General features: G+C 37.3%; 1 protein-coding gene across 1 annotated transcript in view; it reads left to right on the forward strand.

Moving 5' to 3' along the window:
- MEIKIN (meiotic kinetochore factor) overlaps positions 1–17,646 on the forward strand; it is a 123,537-nt gene that overhangs the window by 24,652 nt on the left and 81,239 nt on the right. The window contains exons 6-7 of the mRNA XM_069591595.1: positions 3,953–4,072; positions 14,882–14,921. Of these exons, the coding sequence (XP_069447696.1) occupies positions 3,953–4,072; positions 14,882–14,921 (160 nt within the window). The remainder of the gene's footprint in view (positions 1–3,952; positions 4,073–14,881; positions 14,922–17,646) is intronic.

The raw sequence follows: 17,646 nt of genomic DNA on the forward strand, positions 1-17,646 counted from the left end.
TTTAAAAAGAACCAAAAAGAAATTTTAGAGCTGAGAAAAACAATAAATGCACTAAGGAAAAAAAAACAGTAAAAGATCAATCAGAAGAATCAGCAAATTCAAAAATAAGTCATTTGAAATTATCCAGTCACAGGAGCTAAAAGGAAAAATAATATAAAAGAATGAAGAAAGTTTGAGACTTACAGAACACAAGAAAACAGATCAGTATATGCATTGTGAGAGTCCTAAGGGGAAAAGGGAAGTGGGGAGGGAGGGACGGAGAGGGAAAGGGCCAGAAGGTTTCTTCACAGAAATGGTTGCTGAAAACTTCCTAAATCTGGAGAACCCCAACAAACCTCAAATAAGATGAACCAAAGAAATTCATATGGGGGCACATAGTCAAATTGTCAAAAGTCAAAGAAAAAGCACTTTGAAAGCAGCAATTTAAAAAGCGACTTGATATATACAGTGAGACCTCATTACACTGTTTATGGATTTCTCAGCAGAAACCTTGCAGGCTAGAAGAGAGTGGAAGTAAATAGACAAAGTGGCTGAAAGAAAGAAACTTCCAACCAATAATACCCAAACCTGCAAAACTGTCCTTAATAAATGAAGAGAAGGTAAGTCCAAACAAACAAAAGCTGAAGGACTTAATCATCACTAGCCCTGCCTTACAAGAAGTGCTAAAGGGAGTTCTTCAAGTTAGAACAAAGGACTCTAAACAGCTATATAAAAGCATATGAGAGTATAAAACTCATTGGTAAGTATATAGACAAATGCAGTGATACTATAACAGTGACATATAAATCACTCTTTATTCTAGTATAAAAGTTAAAAGGCAAACATATTAAATATAATTACAAAAATATGTTAATGGATATACCATATGAAAGGTGGTAAATTATAACCTCAGTACTGCAAAACATGTTTAAGGGGTGAAGTAAAAGCATAGAGTTTTTGTTAAATTGTTATCAAAGTAGACTATTAAAACTATGTTTTATGTAAGCCCCATGGTAACCACACACAAAAGTACCTATAGAAGGCACATAAAAGAAAAATAGAAAGGAGTCAAAGCATATCAATATAAAAGAATCAATGAAAGACAGAGGAGCATAGCAAGAGAGCAAAGAGGGGCAAAATAACTATAAAACAGAAAACAGTTAACAAAATTGTAATAGTAAATCCTCCTCTATCAAAAATATAAATGAATTAAACCCAATCAAAAGACAAAGAATGACTGAATGGGTTGAAGAACTAATCCAACTGTATGCTCTCTACGAAAGACTCACTTAAGATTTAAGGGCACACATAGACTGAAAGTAAATGGGTGGGGAAAGGCACTCCATGTAAATTGTGACCAAAAGAGAGCACAAGGGGCTATACTTATATCAGATAAAAAATAGACTAAGTCAGAAGCTTTTATAAGAGACAAGGAAGAATGTTGCATAATTATGAAAGGATCAATTCATCAAAAACACTCAATAGTTATGAATAAATATCCACTCAACATCAAAGCACCTAACATATAAGGTAAACACTGGCAGAACTGAGGGTAGGAATAGGCATACAGTCATAGTAGGAGACTTCAATACTCCTACTTTTAATAATGGATAGAACATCTGGACAGAAAATTAACACTTAACTGATTTCCAAGTATATTGCAAAGCTATAGTAAACATAACATTATAGTACTGGAATAAAGGCAGAGATATAGACCAGTAGGACAGAGTAGAGGGCCCAGAACTAAATCCATAAAGACATTTGATCTTTAACAAGAGTGCCAAGAATACACAATGTGGGAGAAATAGTCTCTTCAACAAATGATGTTGACAAAACTGGATAGCCATATACAAAAGAATGAAATTGGACCCTTACCTTATACAAAAAAGTCAGCTCAAAATATAGTAAGAACTTATATGTGAGACCAGAAACTATAAAACTCCTAGGAGAAACATAGGGGAAAAGCTTCATGACAATTGGTCTTGGCAGGTATTTCTTGGATGTGACACCAAAACACAGGCAACAGAAGCAAAATTAGACAAGTAGGCCTAGATAAAACTGAAAAGCTTCTGTACAGCACAAGAAACAACAAAGTGAATAACCTATAAACGACCTATAAAAAGGGAGAATATTTAGAAACCACATATCTGATAAGGGATTAATATCCAAAATATATCAGAAACTCCCACAGTTCAATAGGAAAAAATCCAAACACCTTGATTTTTAAAAATGACAAAGAACTTGAATAAACATATTCCCCCCAGAGAAGACAGTCACGTGGCCAACAGGTATATGAAAAGATCACTCACTAACCGTCAGAGAAATGCAAATCAAGATCACAGTGAGATACCACCTCACAACTATTAGGATGGTTGTTATTATTTTTTTAAAAGGTAAGTGTTGGCAATGATGTAGAGAAATTGAATTTCCTTTTTTACACTGTTGATAGGAATGTAAAATAGTGAAGCTGCAATGAATGAGTATGGCAGTTACTCCAAAAATTTAAAATATAAGTAACATATGTGATCCAGCAATCCCACTTCTGGGTATTTATTCAAAATAATTACTGACAGGATCTAGAAGAGATATTTGAACTCCCATGTGCATTGCAGACTTTTCACAATAGCCCAATGACCATTGATGGATAAATAGATAAAGAAAATATGGTATATGCATACAATGGAATATTATTCAGCCTTTAAAAAGGATATCCTGCTATATGCAACACTGTAGAAGAACCTCAAGGACATTATGGCAAGTGAAATAAGCCAGTCACAGGAAGAAAAATACTGTATGATTCGACTTGTATGAGATATCTAAAGTAGTTAGATTTATAGCAGTTGAGAGTAGAATGTTGGTTGCCAGGGCCCAAGGAGAAGGGGATATGGGGAGCTGCTAATCAACAGGTAGAGTTTTAGTTATGCAAGATGAATAATAGGTTCTAGAGATGTGCTGCACAACATTGTGCCTATAGTTAACAATACTCTATTGTACTCTCAAATTTGAGGGTAGGTCTCATGTTAAGTGTTCCCACCACAGCAAAATTAAAAATAAGAGAAGAAACCAAACAGAAATAGGAATACAATAAAGATACTGCAGGGAAAAGTTTTCCTTGAGATAAAAATATGTATATTGCATCCATTGAATAGGAACAGGATGCTGTTTAAAAAAAAAGGGAGTGAGAATATTCAGAGAATAAATTAAATGCAATAGCAGAATGGAAAACTCGGTAGAAGGATTAGAAAATAAATTGAGATTTCCCAGAGGAGGGGAAAGTCAGAAGGGAAAAAAAGGAGAAAAAAGATTAGTTAGAGAAGTAGTATATGAAATCTTATAGCAAATAATAGGAGTCTCAGAAAAAGATAATGAAATAAACAGGAGGAAGAAAATTGCAAAAATATAACTCAAGAGCAGTTTCTAGATCTAAGAAGTATGATTTCTGGGTTGAAAGGGCCATACAGTGTCTAGCACATAGATGAAAAACACCAAGACAGAACAATATGAAATTTTAGAACATCAGAGAATGGAATAAATAGAATGGATTTATACAGTTTGGTAGGGTTTAGGATTAAATAGATGAAGAATACAGAGAAATCTAAACAAAGAACACTTTATTGGCTCCAGGAAAAACAAGAGGTGGTCATTGTATATATACCAAAAGAGTTAAAGACAGCATTTTTATGACAATTTATCATCATAACATTTGCAATGAATACTGGCCTAACTATGCCATATAATAATATGAGGATAATGGGAAAAGTGGGGAAAAGGAAATAAGAGTATTTGGGCATTGCAATAGCCCAAAGATTATTTAATATCCTGATGTCCTCAAGGCTTTTTTTTATGCTTCACCTAAACTTTCTTCAATTACCATAGCTTTGTATGGGCTAGGAACCTAAGTTGGGGAGAAAAAGGTAACCTGCCACTTGTGTGCTGTTCAAAATTTTGTGCCATTTCTCCCTGCTTCTTTTAGAATGGGAGCGTCCCATGTTGGAAGAAAACATGCCATGTAAGAATTCTACTCTTTTGGACATAAGTAAAGCAGTAGCAATAGAGAAGGTACCTGAGTTTTCAAATCTCTCTGCAATTTTAGGTAAGTTTCACATTCTTTTTCCTCATGTCACAAAGGGAAAAACCCTTGTCAGTATTGAAAAAGCAAAGTATTTTTTCTCTTGAATGATTTTTTAGCTAAATTACTCAATTAGGATTACTTTTGGCTACACATAGTATCTGACTAATAGTAAGTAACTTAAGCATATATGGGTTTACTTTTTAAAAACATTTATTTTGAATTTTATTAATATACTTGCAGAAAAGTTGCAAAAATAATAAAAAGGGTTCCCATATACCTCCCATCCAGCTTTCTGAAATGTTATCTTCTATAACCGTAATCAGTTCAGTTCAGTTGCTCAGTCATGTCCGACTCTTTGTGACCCCATGGACTGCAGCACGCCAGGCTTCCCTGTCTATCACCAACTCCTGGAGCTTGCTCAAACTCAGGTCCATTGAGTTGGTGATGCCATCCAACCATCATATCCTGTGTCATCCCCTTCTCTCCTGCTTTCAATCTTTCCTAGCATCAGGGGCTTTGCATCAGGTGGCCAAAGTATTGGAGTTTCAGCTTCAGCATCAGTCCTTCCAGTGAATATTCAGGACTTATTTCCTTTAGGATGAACTGGTTGGATCTCCTTGCAGTCCAAGGGACTCTCAAGAATCTTCTCCAACACCACAGTTCAAAAGCATCAATTCTTCAGCATAATACAATGGTCATAATTAGGAAGTTAACATTGGTGTTAAACTGTTAGCTACAGACCTTATTCACATTTCATCAGTTTTTCCACTAATGTCTTTTCTTTGATTCAGGATCCTATCTCAGATCCTACATTACATTAGATTGTTCAGTTCAGTTCAGTTGCTCAGTCATGTCTGACTCTTTCCTCCTCATGAACCACAGCACTCCAGGCCTCCCTGTCTGTTACCAACTTCCGGAGTCTACCCAAACCCATGTCCATTGGGTCAGTGATGCCATCCAACCATCTCATCCTCTGTTGTCCCTTTCTCCTTCTGCCCTCAATCTTTCCCAGCATCAGGGTCTTTTCAAATGAGTCATCTCTTCACATCAGGTGGCCAAAGTATTGAAGTTTCAGCTTCAACATCAGTCCTTCCAATGAACACCCAGGACTGATCTCCTTTAGGATGGACTGGTTGGATCTCCTTGCAGTCCAAGGGACTCTCAAGAGTCTTCTTCAACACCACAGTTCAAAAGCATCAACTCTTCAGCACTCAGCTTTCTTTATAGTTCATCTCTCACATCCATACATGACCACTGGAAAAACCTTAGTCTTGACTAGACGGACCTTTGTTGACAAAGTAATATCTCTGCTTTTTAATATGTTGTCTACATTGGTCATAACTTTCCTTCCAAGGAGTAAGTGTCTTTTAATTTCATGGCTGCAATCACCATCTGCAGTCATTTTGGAGCCCAGAAAAATAGTCAGCTACTGTTTCCACTGTTTCCCCATCTATTTGCAATGAAGTGATGGGACTGGATGCTATGATCGTAGTTTTCTGAATGTTGAGTTTTAAGCCAACTTTTTCACTCTCCTCCTTCACTTTCATCAGGAGGCTCTTAGCTCTTCACTTTCTGCCATAAAGGTGGTGTCATCTGTATATCTAAGGTTATTGATATTTCTCCCGGCAATCTTGATTCCAGCTTGTGCTTCTTCCAGCCCAGTGTTTCTGATGATGTACTCTGCATATAAGTTAAATTAGATTGTTATTTCTCCCTTAATCTCCTGTGACAGATCTTCAGTCTTTGTCTTTTGTAAGCTTGATACTTTTGAAGATTACTAATCAGTTATTTTGTAGAATGTCCCTCCATTTGAATTTGTCTAGTGTTTTCTCATGATTAGAAAGAGATTATGCAATTTTTGATAAGAATACCACAGAAATGGTGTTGTACTAAGGAATTCTTAATGTTAGTGCATTTATGTTATTATTGGTCATATTAATGTGATATCTGGTTTTCTCCACTGTAAAGTTACTAGTTTCCCTCTGTAATTAATAAATACCTTAAAAAAAAGATAGTTTATGACTCCATAAGTCCTGTTTCTCCTCAAACTTTTATCCACTTGACTGCAACAGTTCTTACTGTGGTGTTCATGTAATGGTGATTTTCAATAAATACTTTGTTGTTACCTGTTACATTTATTAATTGAAATTTCTTTTTGTAAAATAACTATTTTCTGCCATTTGTTTATTCAGTTATTTATATCAGTATGAACTCATGGATATCTATTTTATGGGTTAAAATCCACTTCTTTCTTGCTTTGTCTGTCTCTCTCTCTTCCTCCCTCCCTCCCTTCCTTCCTTTATCCTATTATACACACAGAGAAGTTTCAGATTTGTTAACCCAGATCCCTGTGAGAAATACATTTACTAGTAGATTACTACAGCATTTATGTACGGTTCTATTTGTCTTTAGCATTACAGTGTCCTATCAACAGACTCTTTTCCAAAATTAGGTAGGTTAGTTCTTTTCCTCCACTTTCACTGAAATTATTATTCAGTTGTTATGTAGTAATTAATACATTCCTTTCGTAGTGTTGAATTCAGTTTTTGATTCCCGCTTCCTGTTTGGTTTTGTTTATTTATTCAGGGGGAGAGGGCTGTTGAAGGTATGTGAAACATTACTATGGTTCTAAGAATTATACAAAAATGTTATCAGAAGAGTATTGCTTTGTCTTCTTCTACTGCTACCATGATGCTTTTGTCCTCTTCTTTCTACCCATTTCCACCCACCCCATTTTGGTAAGGAGTCTCTTTAATTTATGCTTTATCTTTTTTGTGTTTCTTTTACACAAATGAACAAAGCCCTGTGTATTTTCTTTCTTTTTTAAATTGAGGTATAGTTGATTTACAATATTGTGTTAGTTTCAGGTATACAACAAGGTGTTATGTATATATGTATTTTTCAGATTATTTTCCATTATATATTATTACAAGATATTGAATATAATTCTCTATGCTATAGAGTAAATCCTTGTTACTTATCTATTTTAGGTATGATAGTTTATTTCTGTTAATCCCATACTCTAAATTTGTCCCTGTCCCTCTTCCCTTTCCCCTTTTATAGCCATAAGTTTGTTTTCTATGTCTGTGAGTCTGTTTCTGTTTTGTAAATAGATTCATTTGTATTATTTTTTAGATACCACATATAAGAGATGCCATATATTTGTCTTTCTCTGTCTGGCTTACCTCACTAAATATAATATTCTCTAGATCCATCCATGTTGCTGCACATGGCAATATTACATTCTTTTTATGGCTGAGTAATATTCCATTATATATATGTGTATGTGTGTGTGTATGTATGTATATACACACACATACATATTACATCTTAAGCTAGTCGTCTGTTGATAGGCACTTGGGTTGTTTCCATGTCTTGACTATCATAAATAGTGCTTCTGTGAATGTTAGGATGCATGTATCTTTTTTTTTTTTTTTTCAGTTTTCTCTGATTGTATTGCAAATACCTTTCAGCTTGGTAACATTCAGAGCTTGTGAAGGTATAACAAAATGGCACTCATACCTTGCATTTGGTTTACATTTTTGGAGGATAATTTTGCCAAATTACAGGTCTTTGATTCATTAATTTCACTTCATGGGATTAACCATTCAGATTGCCTTTGTAAGTGTACATAAAGTTCTGTGTAGCACTGTTACATGGTAGCTAAAAAGAGGAAACAGACTAAATGTCCATTGGCTGAATCAGTTTAGTCGCTCAGTGGTATCCAACTATTTGCAACCCCATGAATCTCAGCACTCCAGGCCTCCCTGTCCATCACCAACTCCTGGAGTCCACCCAAACCCATGTCCATTGAGTTGGTGATGGCATCCAACCATCTCGTCCTCTGTCGTCCTGTTCTCCTCCTGCCCTCAATCTTTCCCAGCATCAGGGTCTTTTCAAATGAGTCAGCACTTCCATCAGGTGGCCAAGGTATTGGAGTTTCAGCTTCAATATCAGTCCTTCCAATAAACACCCAGGACTGATCTCCTTTAGGATGGACTGGTTGGATCTCCTTGCAGTCCACGGGACTCTCAAGAGTCTTCTCCAACACCATCATTCAGAAGTATCAATTCTTTGGTGCTCAGCTGTCTTTATAGTTCAACTTTCACATCCATACATGACTACTGGAAAAACCATAGCCTTGACTAGATGGACCTTTGTTGACAAAGTAATGTCTCTGCTTTTCAACAGCATGTATCTTTTTAAATTAGAATTTTCATCTTTTCTGGGTATATACCCAGGAATGGGATTGCAGGATCATACGTAGCTTAATTTTAAGTTTTTTGAGGAATCTACATACTGTTTTCTATAGTGGCTACATTTTAATTGTGGCAGTTTACATTCCCACCAACAGTGTAGAAGGGTTCCTTTTCTCCATACTCTCTCCAACATTTTTTTGGATATACTTTTTCATGATAGCCATTTTAACAGGTGTTAGGTAATACTTCATTGTGGTTTTGATTTTCATTTCTCCAATAATTAGTGATATTGAGTGTTTTTCATGTGTTATGCCTAGGACTGGGATTGCTGGGTCATATGGTGGTTTTATGCCTAGTTTTTTAAGCAATCTCCATACCATCTTCCATAGTGGCTATATCAATTTACATTCCCACCAACAGTGCAAGAGCGTTCCCTTTTCTCCACTCTCTCTCCAGCATTTATTGTTTGTAGACTTTTTGATGATGGCCATTCTGACTGGTGTGAGGTGATACCTCATTGTAGTTTTGATTTGCATTTCTCTAATAATGAGTGATATTGAGCATCTTTTCATGTGTTTATTAGCCATCTGTATGTCTTCTTTGGAGAAATGTCTGTTTCGGGTTTTTCCCACTTTTTGACTGGGTTGTTTGTTTTTCTGGCATTGACTTGTATGAGCTGCTTGTATAGTTTAGAAATTAATCCTTGTCCGTTGTTTCATTTGCTATTATTCATAGTTTAGAAATTACTCCTCGTCAGTTGTTTCATTTGCTATTATTTTCTCCCATTCTGAGGGCTGTCTTTTCTCCTTGCTTGTAGTTTCCTTTGCTGTGCAAAAGCTTTTAAATTTAATCAGGTCCCACTTGTTTACTTTTGTTTTTGTTTCCATTACTCTAGGAGGTGGGTCATAGAGGATCTTGCTTTGATTTATGTCATCAAATGTTCTGCCTATGTTTTCCTCTAAGAGTTTTATAGTTTCTGGTCTTACATTTAGGTCTTTAATCCATTTCCAGTTTATCTTTGTATATGGTGTTAGGAAGTGTTCTAATTTCATTCTTTTACATGTAGCTGTCCAGTTTTCCCAGCACCATTTATTGAAGAGGTCTTTGCCACATTGTCTTTGCCCCATTGTATATTTTTCCCTCCTTTGTCAACGAAAAAAAGATACCGATAGGTGCATGGGTTTATATCTGGGCTTTCTATCTTGTTCCATTGGTCTATATATTTCTGTTTTTGTGCCAGTACCATACTGTCTTGATGACTGTAGCTTTGTAGTATCATCTGAAGTCAGGAAGGTTGATTCCTCCAGTGCCATTCTTCTTTCTCAAGACTCCTTTGGCTATTCGGGGTCTTTTGTGTTTCCATATGTTTGTGAAATTTTTTGTTCTATTTCTGTTAAAAATGCCATTGGTAATTTAATAGGGATCTCATTGAGTCTGAATTTTGCATTTGGTAGTATAATCATTTTCACAATATTGAAACATGGAACATAGAATATCTCTACACCTGTTCATGTCATCTTTGATTTCTTTCATCAGTGTCTTAATTTTCTGTGTATAGTTCTTTTGTCTCCTTAGGCAAGTTTATTCCTAGATATTTTATTCTTTTTGTTGCAGTGGTGAATGGGATTGATTCCTTAATTTCTCTTTCTGATTTTTCATTGTTAGTATATAGAAATGCAAGTGATTTCTGTGTACTGATTTTGTATCCTGTGACTTTGCTGAATTCACTGATTAGCTCTAGTAATTTTCTGATAGGATCTTTGGGGTTTTCTATGTACACTATCTATCATGTCATCTGCAAACAGTGAGAGCTTTACTTCTTCTTTTCTGATCTGGATTCCTTTTATTTCTTTTTCTTCTCTGATTGCTGTAGCTAGGACTTCCAGAACTATGTTGATTAACAGTGGTGAAAGTGGACACGCTTGTCTTGTTCCTGATATTAGGGGGAATGCTTTCAGTTTTTCACCATTGAGAATAATGTTTGCTGTAGCCTTCTCATATATGGCCTTTACTATGTTGAGGTAAGTTCCTTCTGTGCCCATTTTTCGAAGAGTTTTAATCATCAATGGGTGCTGAATTTTGTCAAAGGCTTTTTCTGCATCTATTGAGAATGTCGTATGGTTTCTATCTTTCAATTTGTTAATACAGTGTATCACATTGATTGATTTGTGTATATTGAAGAATCCTTGCATCCCTGGAATAAACCCAACTTGATCATGGTGTATGAGCTTTTTGATATGTTGCTGAATTCTGTTGGCTAAAATTTTTTGAGCATTTTTGCATCTATGTTCATCAGTGACATTGGCCTGTAGTTTTTTTTGTGTGTGTTGTCTTTGTCTGGTTTTGGTATTAGGGTGATGGTGGCCTTATACAATGAGTTTGGAAATGTTCCTTTTTCTGCAATTTTTGAATGAGTTTTAGAAGAATAAGCATTAGCTTTTCTCTGAACGTTTGACAGAAATCTTCTGTGAAGCCATCTAGTCCTGGGTTTTTGTTTGGGGGGAGATTTTTTTTTTTTTTTCACAGCTTCAATTTCAGTGCTTGTAATTGGGTTTTTCATACTTTCTATTTCTTCCTGGTTCAGTCTTAGAAGATTGAACTGTTCTAAGAATCTGTCCATTTCTTTCAGGTTATCCATTTTATTGCCAAATAGTTGTTCATAATAGTCTCTTAGAATCCTTTGTATTTCTGCATTGTCTGTTGTAACCTCTCCTTTTTCATTTCTAATTTTGTTGATTTGATTCTTCTCAATTTTTTGCTTGATGAGTCTGGCTAAAGGTTTGTCAATTTTGCTTATCTTCTCAAAGAACCAGCTTTTAGTTTTATTAATCTTTATTACTGTTTTTCATTTCTTTCTGCTTGGATCTTTATGATTTCTTTTCCTTCTACTAGTTTTGGAGGTTTTTTGTTCTTCTTTTTCCAGTTGTTTTAGGTGTAAAGTTAGGTTGTCTATTCGATGTTTTTCTTGTTTTTCAAGGTAGGATTGTATTGATGTAAACTTCCCCTTTAGGACTGCATTTGCTGCATCCCACAGGTTTTGAGTTGTCATGTTTTCATTGTCATTTGTTTCTAGAAATTTTTTGATTTCCCTTTTGATTTCTTCAGTAACCTGCTGGTTATTTAGAAACATATTGTTTAATCTCCATGTGTTTGTGTTTCTTAAGGGTTTTTTTTCTTGTAATTGATATCTAGTCTTATAGCATTGTGGTCAGAGAAGATGCTTGATACAATTTCAATTTTTTTAAATTTACTGAGGTTTGATTTGTGACCCAAGATGTGGTCTATTCTGGAGAATATTCCATGTGCACTTTAGAAGAAGGTTTATTCTTCAACTTTGGGATGTAATGTCCTGAAGATATCAATGAGATCCATATCATCTAATGTATTATTTAAGACTTGTGTTTCCTTATTAATTATCTGTTTTGATGATCTCTTCACTGGTGTGAGTGGGGTGTTAAAGCCTCCTACTATTATTGTGTTACTGTCAATTGCCTCCTTTATGTCTGTTAGTGTTTCTCTTATGTATTGAGGTGCTCCTATATTGGGTGCATAGATATTTACAATTATTATGTCTTCCTCTTGGATTGATCCCTTGATCATTATGTAGTGTCCTTCCTTATCTCTTGTAATCTTCTTTATTTTAAGGTCTATTTTGTCTGATATAAGGATTGCTACTCCAGTTTTCTTTTGATTCCTATTTTCATGGAATATATTTTTCCATCCTCTCACTTTCAGTCTATATGTGTCTTTAGGTCTGAAGTGGGTTTCTTGTAGACAGCATATATATAGGTCTTATTTTTGTATCCATTCAGCCAGTCTATGCCTTTTGCTGCTGCTGCTAAGTTGCGTCAGTTGTGTCTGACTCTATGCGACCCCATAGATGGAAGCCCACCAGATTCCCCTGTCCCTGGGATTCTCCAGGCAAGAACACTGGAGTGGGGTGCCGTTTCGTTCTCCAATGTAGGAAAGTGAAAAGTGAAAGTGAAGTCGTTCAGTCGTGTCCGACTCTTCGCGACCCCATAGACTGCAGCCTATCAGGCTCCTCCGTCCATGGAATTTTCCAGGCAAGAGTACTGGAGTGGCGTGCCATTGCCTTCTCCGCTATGCCTTTTAGTTGGAACATTTAATCTATTTACATTTAAAGTAATTATTGCTATATATGTTCCTATTGCCCTTTTCTTAATTGTTTGGAGTTTGATTTTGTAGATCTTTTTCTTCTCTTATATTTCTTGACTATCAGTTCAGTTCAGTTCAGTCACTCAGTCGTGTCTGATTCTTTGCGACCCCATGAACTGCAGCACACCAGGCCTCCCTGTCCATCACCATCTCCCAGAGTTCACTCAGACTCACGTCCATCGAGTCCGTGATGCCATCCAGCCATCTCATCCTGGGTCATCCCCTTCTCCTCCTTGACTATATAAGTCCCTTTGACATTTGTTGTAAAGCTGGCTTGGTGGTTCTGAATTCTCTAAACATTTGCTTGTCTGAAAAGCTTTTGATTTCTCCATCAATTTTGAATAAGATCCTTGCCGGGTACAGTAATCTTGGTTATAGATTTTTCCCTTTCAGTACTTTAAATATATCCTGCCATTCCCTTCTGCCCTGCAGAGTTTCTGCTGAAAGATCAGCTGTAAAATGTATGAGTTTCCCTTGTATGTTACTTGTTGCTTTTCCCTTGCTACTTTTAATATTCTTTCTTTGTGCTTAATCTTTGTTAGTTTGATTAGTATGTGTCTTGGTGTGTTTCTCCTTGGGTTTATCCTGTATGGGTCTCTTTGTGCCTCTTGGACTTGATTGACTATTTCGTTTTCCATGTTGGGGTAATTTTCAACTATAATCTCTTCAAAGATTTTCTCATACCCTTTCTTCTTCTCTTCTTCTTCTGGGACCCCTATAATTTGAATGTTGGTGTGTTTGATATTGTCCCAGAGGTCTCTGAGAATATCCTCTATTCTTTTCATTCTTTTTACTTTATTCTGCTCTTCGAAGTTATTTCCATCATTTTATCTTCCAGTTCACTGATTCATTCTTCTGCTTTGATATTCTGCTACTGGTTCCTTCTAGAGTATTTTTAATTTCATTAATGGTGTTGTTTGTCTCTGTATGTTTATTCTTTAATTCTTCTAGGTCTGTCTTAATTGATTCTTGCATTTTCTCCATTTTATTTTCAAGGTTTTTGACCATCTTTACTATCATTATTCTGATTTTTTTTTCAGATAGTTTGCCTATTTCCTCTGCATTTATTTGGACTTCTGTGTTTTTAAGTTTTTCCTTCATTTGTGTAGTATTTCTCTGTCTTCTCATTTCTTAAAAAGCTTATTGTGTTTGAGGTCTCCTTTTCCCAGGCGTCAAGGTTGAATTCTTTCTTCCTTTTGGTTTCTGCCCTCCTAAGGTTGGTCCAGTGGTTTGTGTAAGCTTTGTATAGGGTGAGATTTGTGCTGAGTGTTTGTTTGTTTGTTTTCCCTCTGATTGGCAAGGCTGAGTGAGGTGGTAATCCTGTATGATAATGATTGGGTTTGTATTTTTGTTTTGTTTGTTGTTTAGATAAGGCGTCCTGGACAGGGTGCTACTGGTGTTTGGGTGATGCTGGGTCTTGTATTCAAGTGGTTTCTTTTGTGTGAGTTCTCACTGTTTGATACTCCCTGGGGTTTGTTCTCTGTTAGTCTAGGGTGTTGGAGTGAGTGCTCCCACTCCAAAGGCTCAGGGCTTGATCTCTGAAGTCCCCTGTGCTTGAGTTTCCTCAATAGTCAAGAAGGAGTGGTGACAACATCTACTCCGAAGGCATGCTGTGCCACATCTGCAGACCCTTTTACTGGCATCAAGATCTGTATCCTCCAGCTGAAGTCATCCCTTAAAGTCAGCCTCCTTGATGAATAGCCCTCTCTCTTAGATGATCCTCTGGTTATTTGAAGATTTTGAAATCCGGTGGGACCTGTGTGGTCCTCCTGGGTCCCAAAGCCTTTCTTCACACTCTTTTGATGCCACCCTACATGCATGCAAGATAGTGGCCACCACAGCTCCATCCAGATCACACCCCAGGCACTCCAGTGTGTCTCTGTGTAGCTAGACCAAGTCTTTGCCCAGAACCTGGTTCAGGCTGTGGTGCAGAGTGAGTGGGGCTGGGGTACTTCCCCTTTTGGATTGGGAAGTGCCATGAAGTTCTCTTTGCCCTGATTTTTGGCAAGCCAGCATGTGTGTACTCCTTATTCCAGCCCTACTGTCATCTCAGTGGATTTCTGAGCAGGAAAGGAAGTTTGTCTCATGCACACAGGACCCCAGGACTGTGATGCCCAGGTTGGGCTTAACTTAATGCTCCCCAGGGGAAGGGTCTACCCACACAGATGTTTTATTTCATTACAGATTCCTCCCAGGGGCACAGGTCCTGACCTGATGCCTTCTTTTTTTTTTTTTTTTTCCATCCCGGCTGATTATGTGGAGATCCTTCTTGCAGCTTTGTTTGTATTAACATTTTCCTGCCAGTTTCCAGTTAGTTTTCCATGAGAATTATTCCACATGTGGATATATTTTTTTATATGTTTGCTGTGGGAGGTGAACTCCATCTTCTCATATTCTGCCATCTTGATTCCCCTCCCCTGAATTATATTCCTAATAGATCTTTTTTCCCCCTTAGGTACCTCTTCAGAAGACTATCAGAAATGCCACAGAAAAGTGTAAGAACTAACATTTTTTAAAGTTGTTGTGTTTTTAATGCTTTTTGTTCTCATAGTTATATAGCAAGTATGATTAGTAGCCCAGAAATTCAGGTGTTTGTTTATTCAGTATTTGTTGAGGACTCACTATATGCCAGGACTGTTCTGATTACCAGAGTATATTTTCTATCTATCCATCTGTCTGTCTGTCTGACTATATAATTGTTGTAACAAAATTGATTAGAAACAAAATTTCTGCCTTAATTGAGTCCACATTCTAGTTGGAGGATATTAACAAGAAATTAATAAGCAAGTAAATTTATACCATGCTATTGGGGCTTCCCTTGTGGCTCAGCTGGTAAAGAATCTGCCTGCAATGTGGGAGACCTGGGTTCAATCCCTGGGTTGGGAAGATCCCCTGGAGAAGGAGAAAGTCTACCCACTCCAGTATACTGCCCTGCAGAATTCCATGGACTGTATAGTCCGTGGGGTCCCAAAGAGTCGGACATGACTGAGTGACTTGCACTTTCACTTGGGCTTCCCTGGTGGCTCAGAGGGTAAAGCATCTTCCTGCAGTGCAGGAAACCTGGGTTCGATTCCTGGGTCAGGAAGATCCCCTGGAGAAGGAAACAGCAACCCACTCCAGTATTCTTGCCTGGAAAGTCCCATGGATGGAGAAGCCTGCAGGCTACAGTCCATGGGGTCGCAAAGAGTCGGACACGACTGAGTGACTTCACTTCACTTCATATGGTAATAAATGCTATGGAGAAAAATAAAGCATGATTGGGGACTACAGAATATTAGGGTAGAGATTTGCTCTTTTAAGTATTGTGGTCAGAGACTCACCATTGAAAAGGTAGTATTTGAGCAGAGACATAAGAAGTAGATAGACCAAGCTGTGTAATTCATTGGAGAAAAGAACATTCCAGGTAGAGGGACTGGCTGGAGCCACACCCAAGGCAGGAGGGCTTGGGCTCCTGGTGTGAAGTGAGGCGGAGTAGTGAGTTAGGAGATAAGTGAGAGAATCAAGATGCCAAATCATATAAAGCATTTTAGGCAAGTATAAGTGAATTTTAAGGCTGTTGAATGGTTTAGAAGGATGATGTAATATGGCTTATGTTTTGAAAGAATCATCCTGGCTGCTGTGTTGAGAACAGACTATGATAAGGCAAAGAATTAGGGAAATTATAGTTAGGAGAATACTGCCCTAACTAGGCAAGAAATATTGGACTACAGACCAGAGTGGCAAGAGAAGAGATAGTGAGAGGTCAGAGTTTGGATATATTTTCAAAGCAGGGCTAACAGAATCCACTGAAGTGAATGGGGAAGTATGAAACTATTCCTGAGGATGGTCATGCCTCATGATTTACCTGAGACAGTCCCAGTATGTACCTGCTATTGTGACATAATCTTTAATAGAGCTGACTTTTACTCTCAGAAAGGTCCCAGTTTGGACAAATCATCGTTGTAAATATAGATGTATAGGCCAGAGGTGGGGGAGAAGTGAAGCTGGGTCTTGAGAGTGTCTGGGACCCATGAGTTGTCTCTGAATTTTTACTAATCTGTGCTGCAGGTTTCAAGCCTAGTTCTATACCTAGGCTGGACTCTACTGATAAAGTCACTGATGAACTTACAGCCTTTTTTGGGGCCTGAAGTTCTCCATTGCTGATTCTTCCTCACCTTAGCTTTCGTTACCACCCTAAACCCCTTAAATCTCACTGAAGTTCTCCACCCAGACTTTTACTTCATTTTCTTTCTGCAACCTTCATGGTAAACTCTCCTAGACACAATAGTCCTGTACCAGGTATTTTGGTTCTAAATTTGACCACCTTCTCTGCATTGCCTTTGGTTTGTGAAACCTTTTGAACTAGCAAGATGTTAAATGTACTTTCATGTAGTCTTAGAGTTTGGAAAGTGACCTCAATAGATGAGAACAAAATAAAATGACAACTACTCTATCCCCCATTCTGTGTAGAACGGTGCATGTCAAGCTTGTAATAGATGAGATCAAAACCTAATTCTTTCATCATTAGCTCATCACCAACCTCCAAGTTATTTTAAAAAAGGATAAGAATGCACTGAGAGGATGAAATGATTGAGAATGTTTATGTTGATGTTTGGCAGAAACCAACAAAATTGTGTAAAACAGTTATCCTTCAATTTAAAAAAATGAATACATTTTTAAAAACTGTTTATTTCTTTGATAAGAGTTGATGGTGTCATATGCAAGGAGAGAAAGAAACTTCTCCCTCACTACAACACAAGAGAAGAAGCCCCCAGAGAACCATTTGGAAAGTTCAGCATGTATTCTCTGGAATTTGGTTTCTGACTCACATCTGGAAAGGTTCAAAGCAAGGTCAGTTAGATGCTGTGGAGTGGCTGATAAAGAGGACGCTAGATATACTTTCAGAGTTTTGCACAGCAAAGATTTGTGCATATTGCCCAAATGTCAGACCTAGATCCCGCAGAAGGGATCATCTTGAAAGGGATCATGTCCAGTGTGGCTTCTTAGAAAAGACAAAATAAACTTGACTGAAAGAGGTTGGAGGGACTTCCGTGGTGGTCCAGTGGTAAGACTTCAGGCTCCTAATGCAGGGGCTCTGGGCTCAATCCCTGGTCAGAGACCTAGATCCACATGCTGCAACTAAAGATCCTGCATGCCACACTTAAGACCTGGTGCAGCCAAATAAATAAAAACTTTTAAAAACACAATGAAAAACGTATTTTAAAAAAAGAAGGCTGGAAC

The sequence above is a fragment of the Ovis canadensis genome, chromosome 5, assembly GCF_042477335.2.
Source record: "Ovis canadensis isolate MfBH-ARS-UI-01 breed Bighorn chromosome 5, ARS-UI_OviCan_v2, whole genome shotgun sequence".
Taxonomy (NCBI): domain Eukaryota; kingdom Metazoa; phylum Chordata; class Mammalia; order Artiodactyla; family Bovidae; genus Ovis; species Ovis canadensis.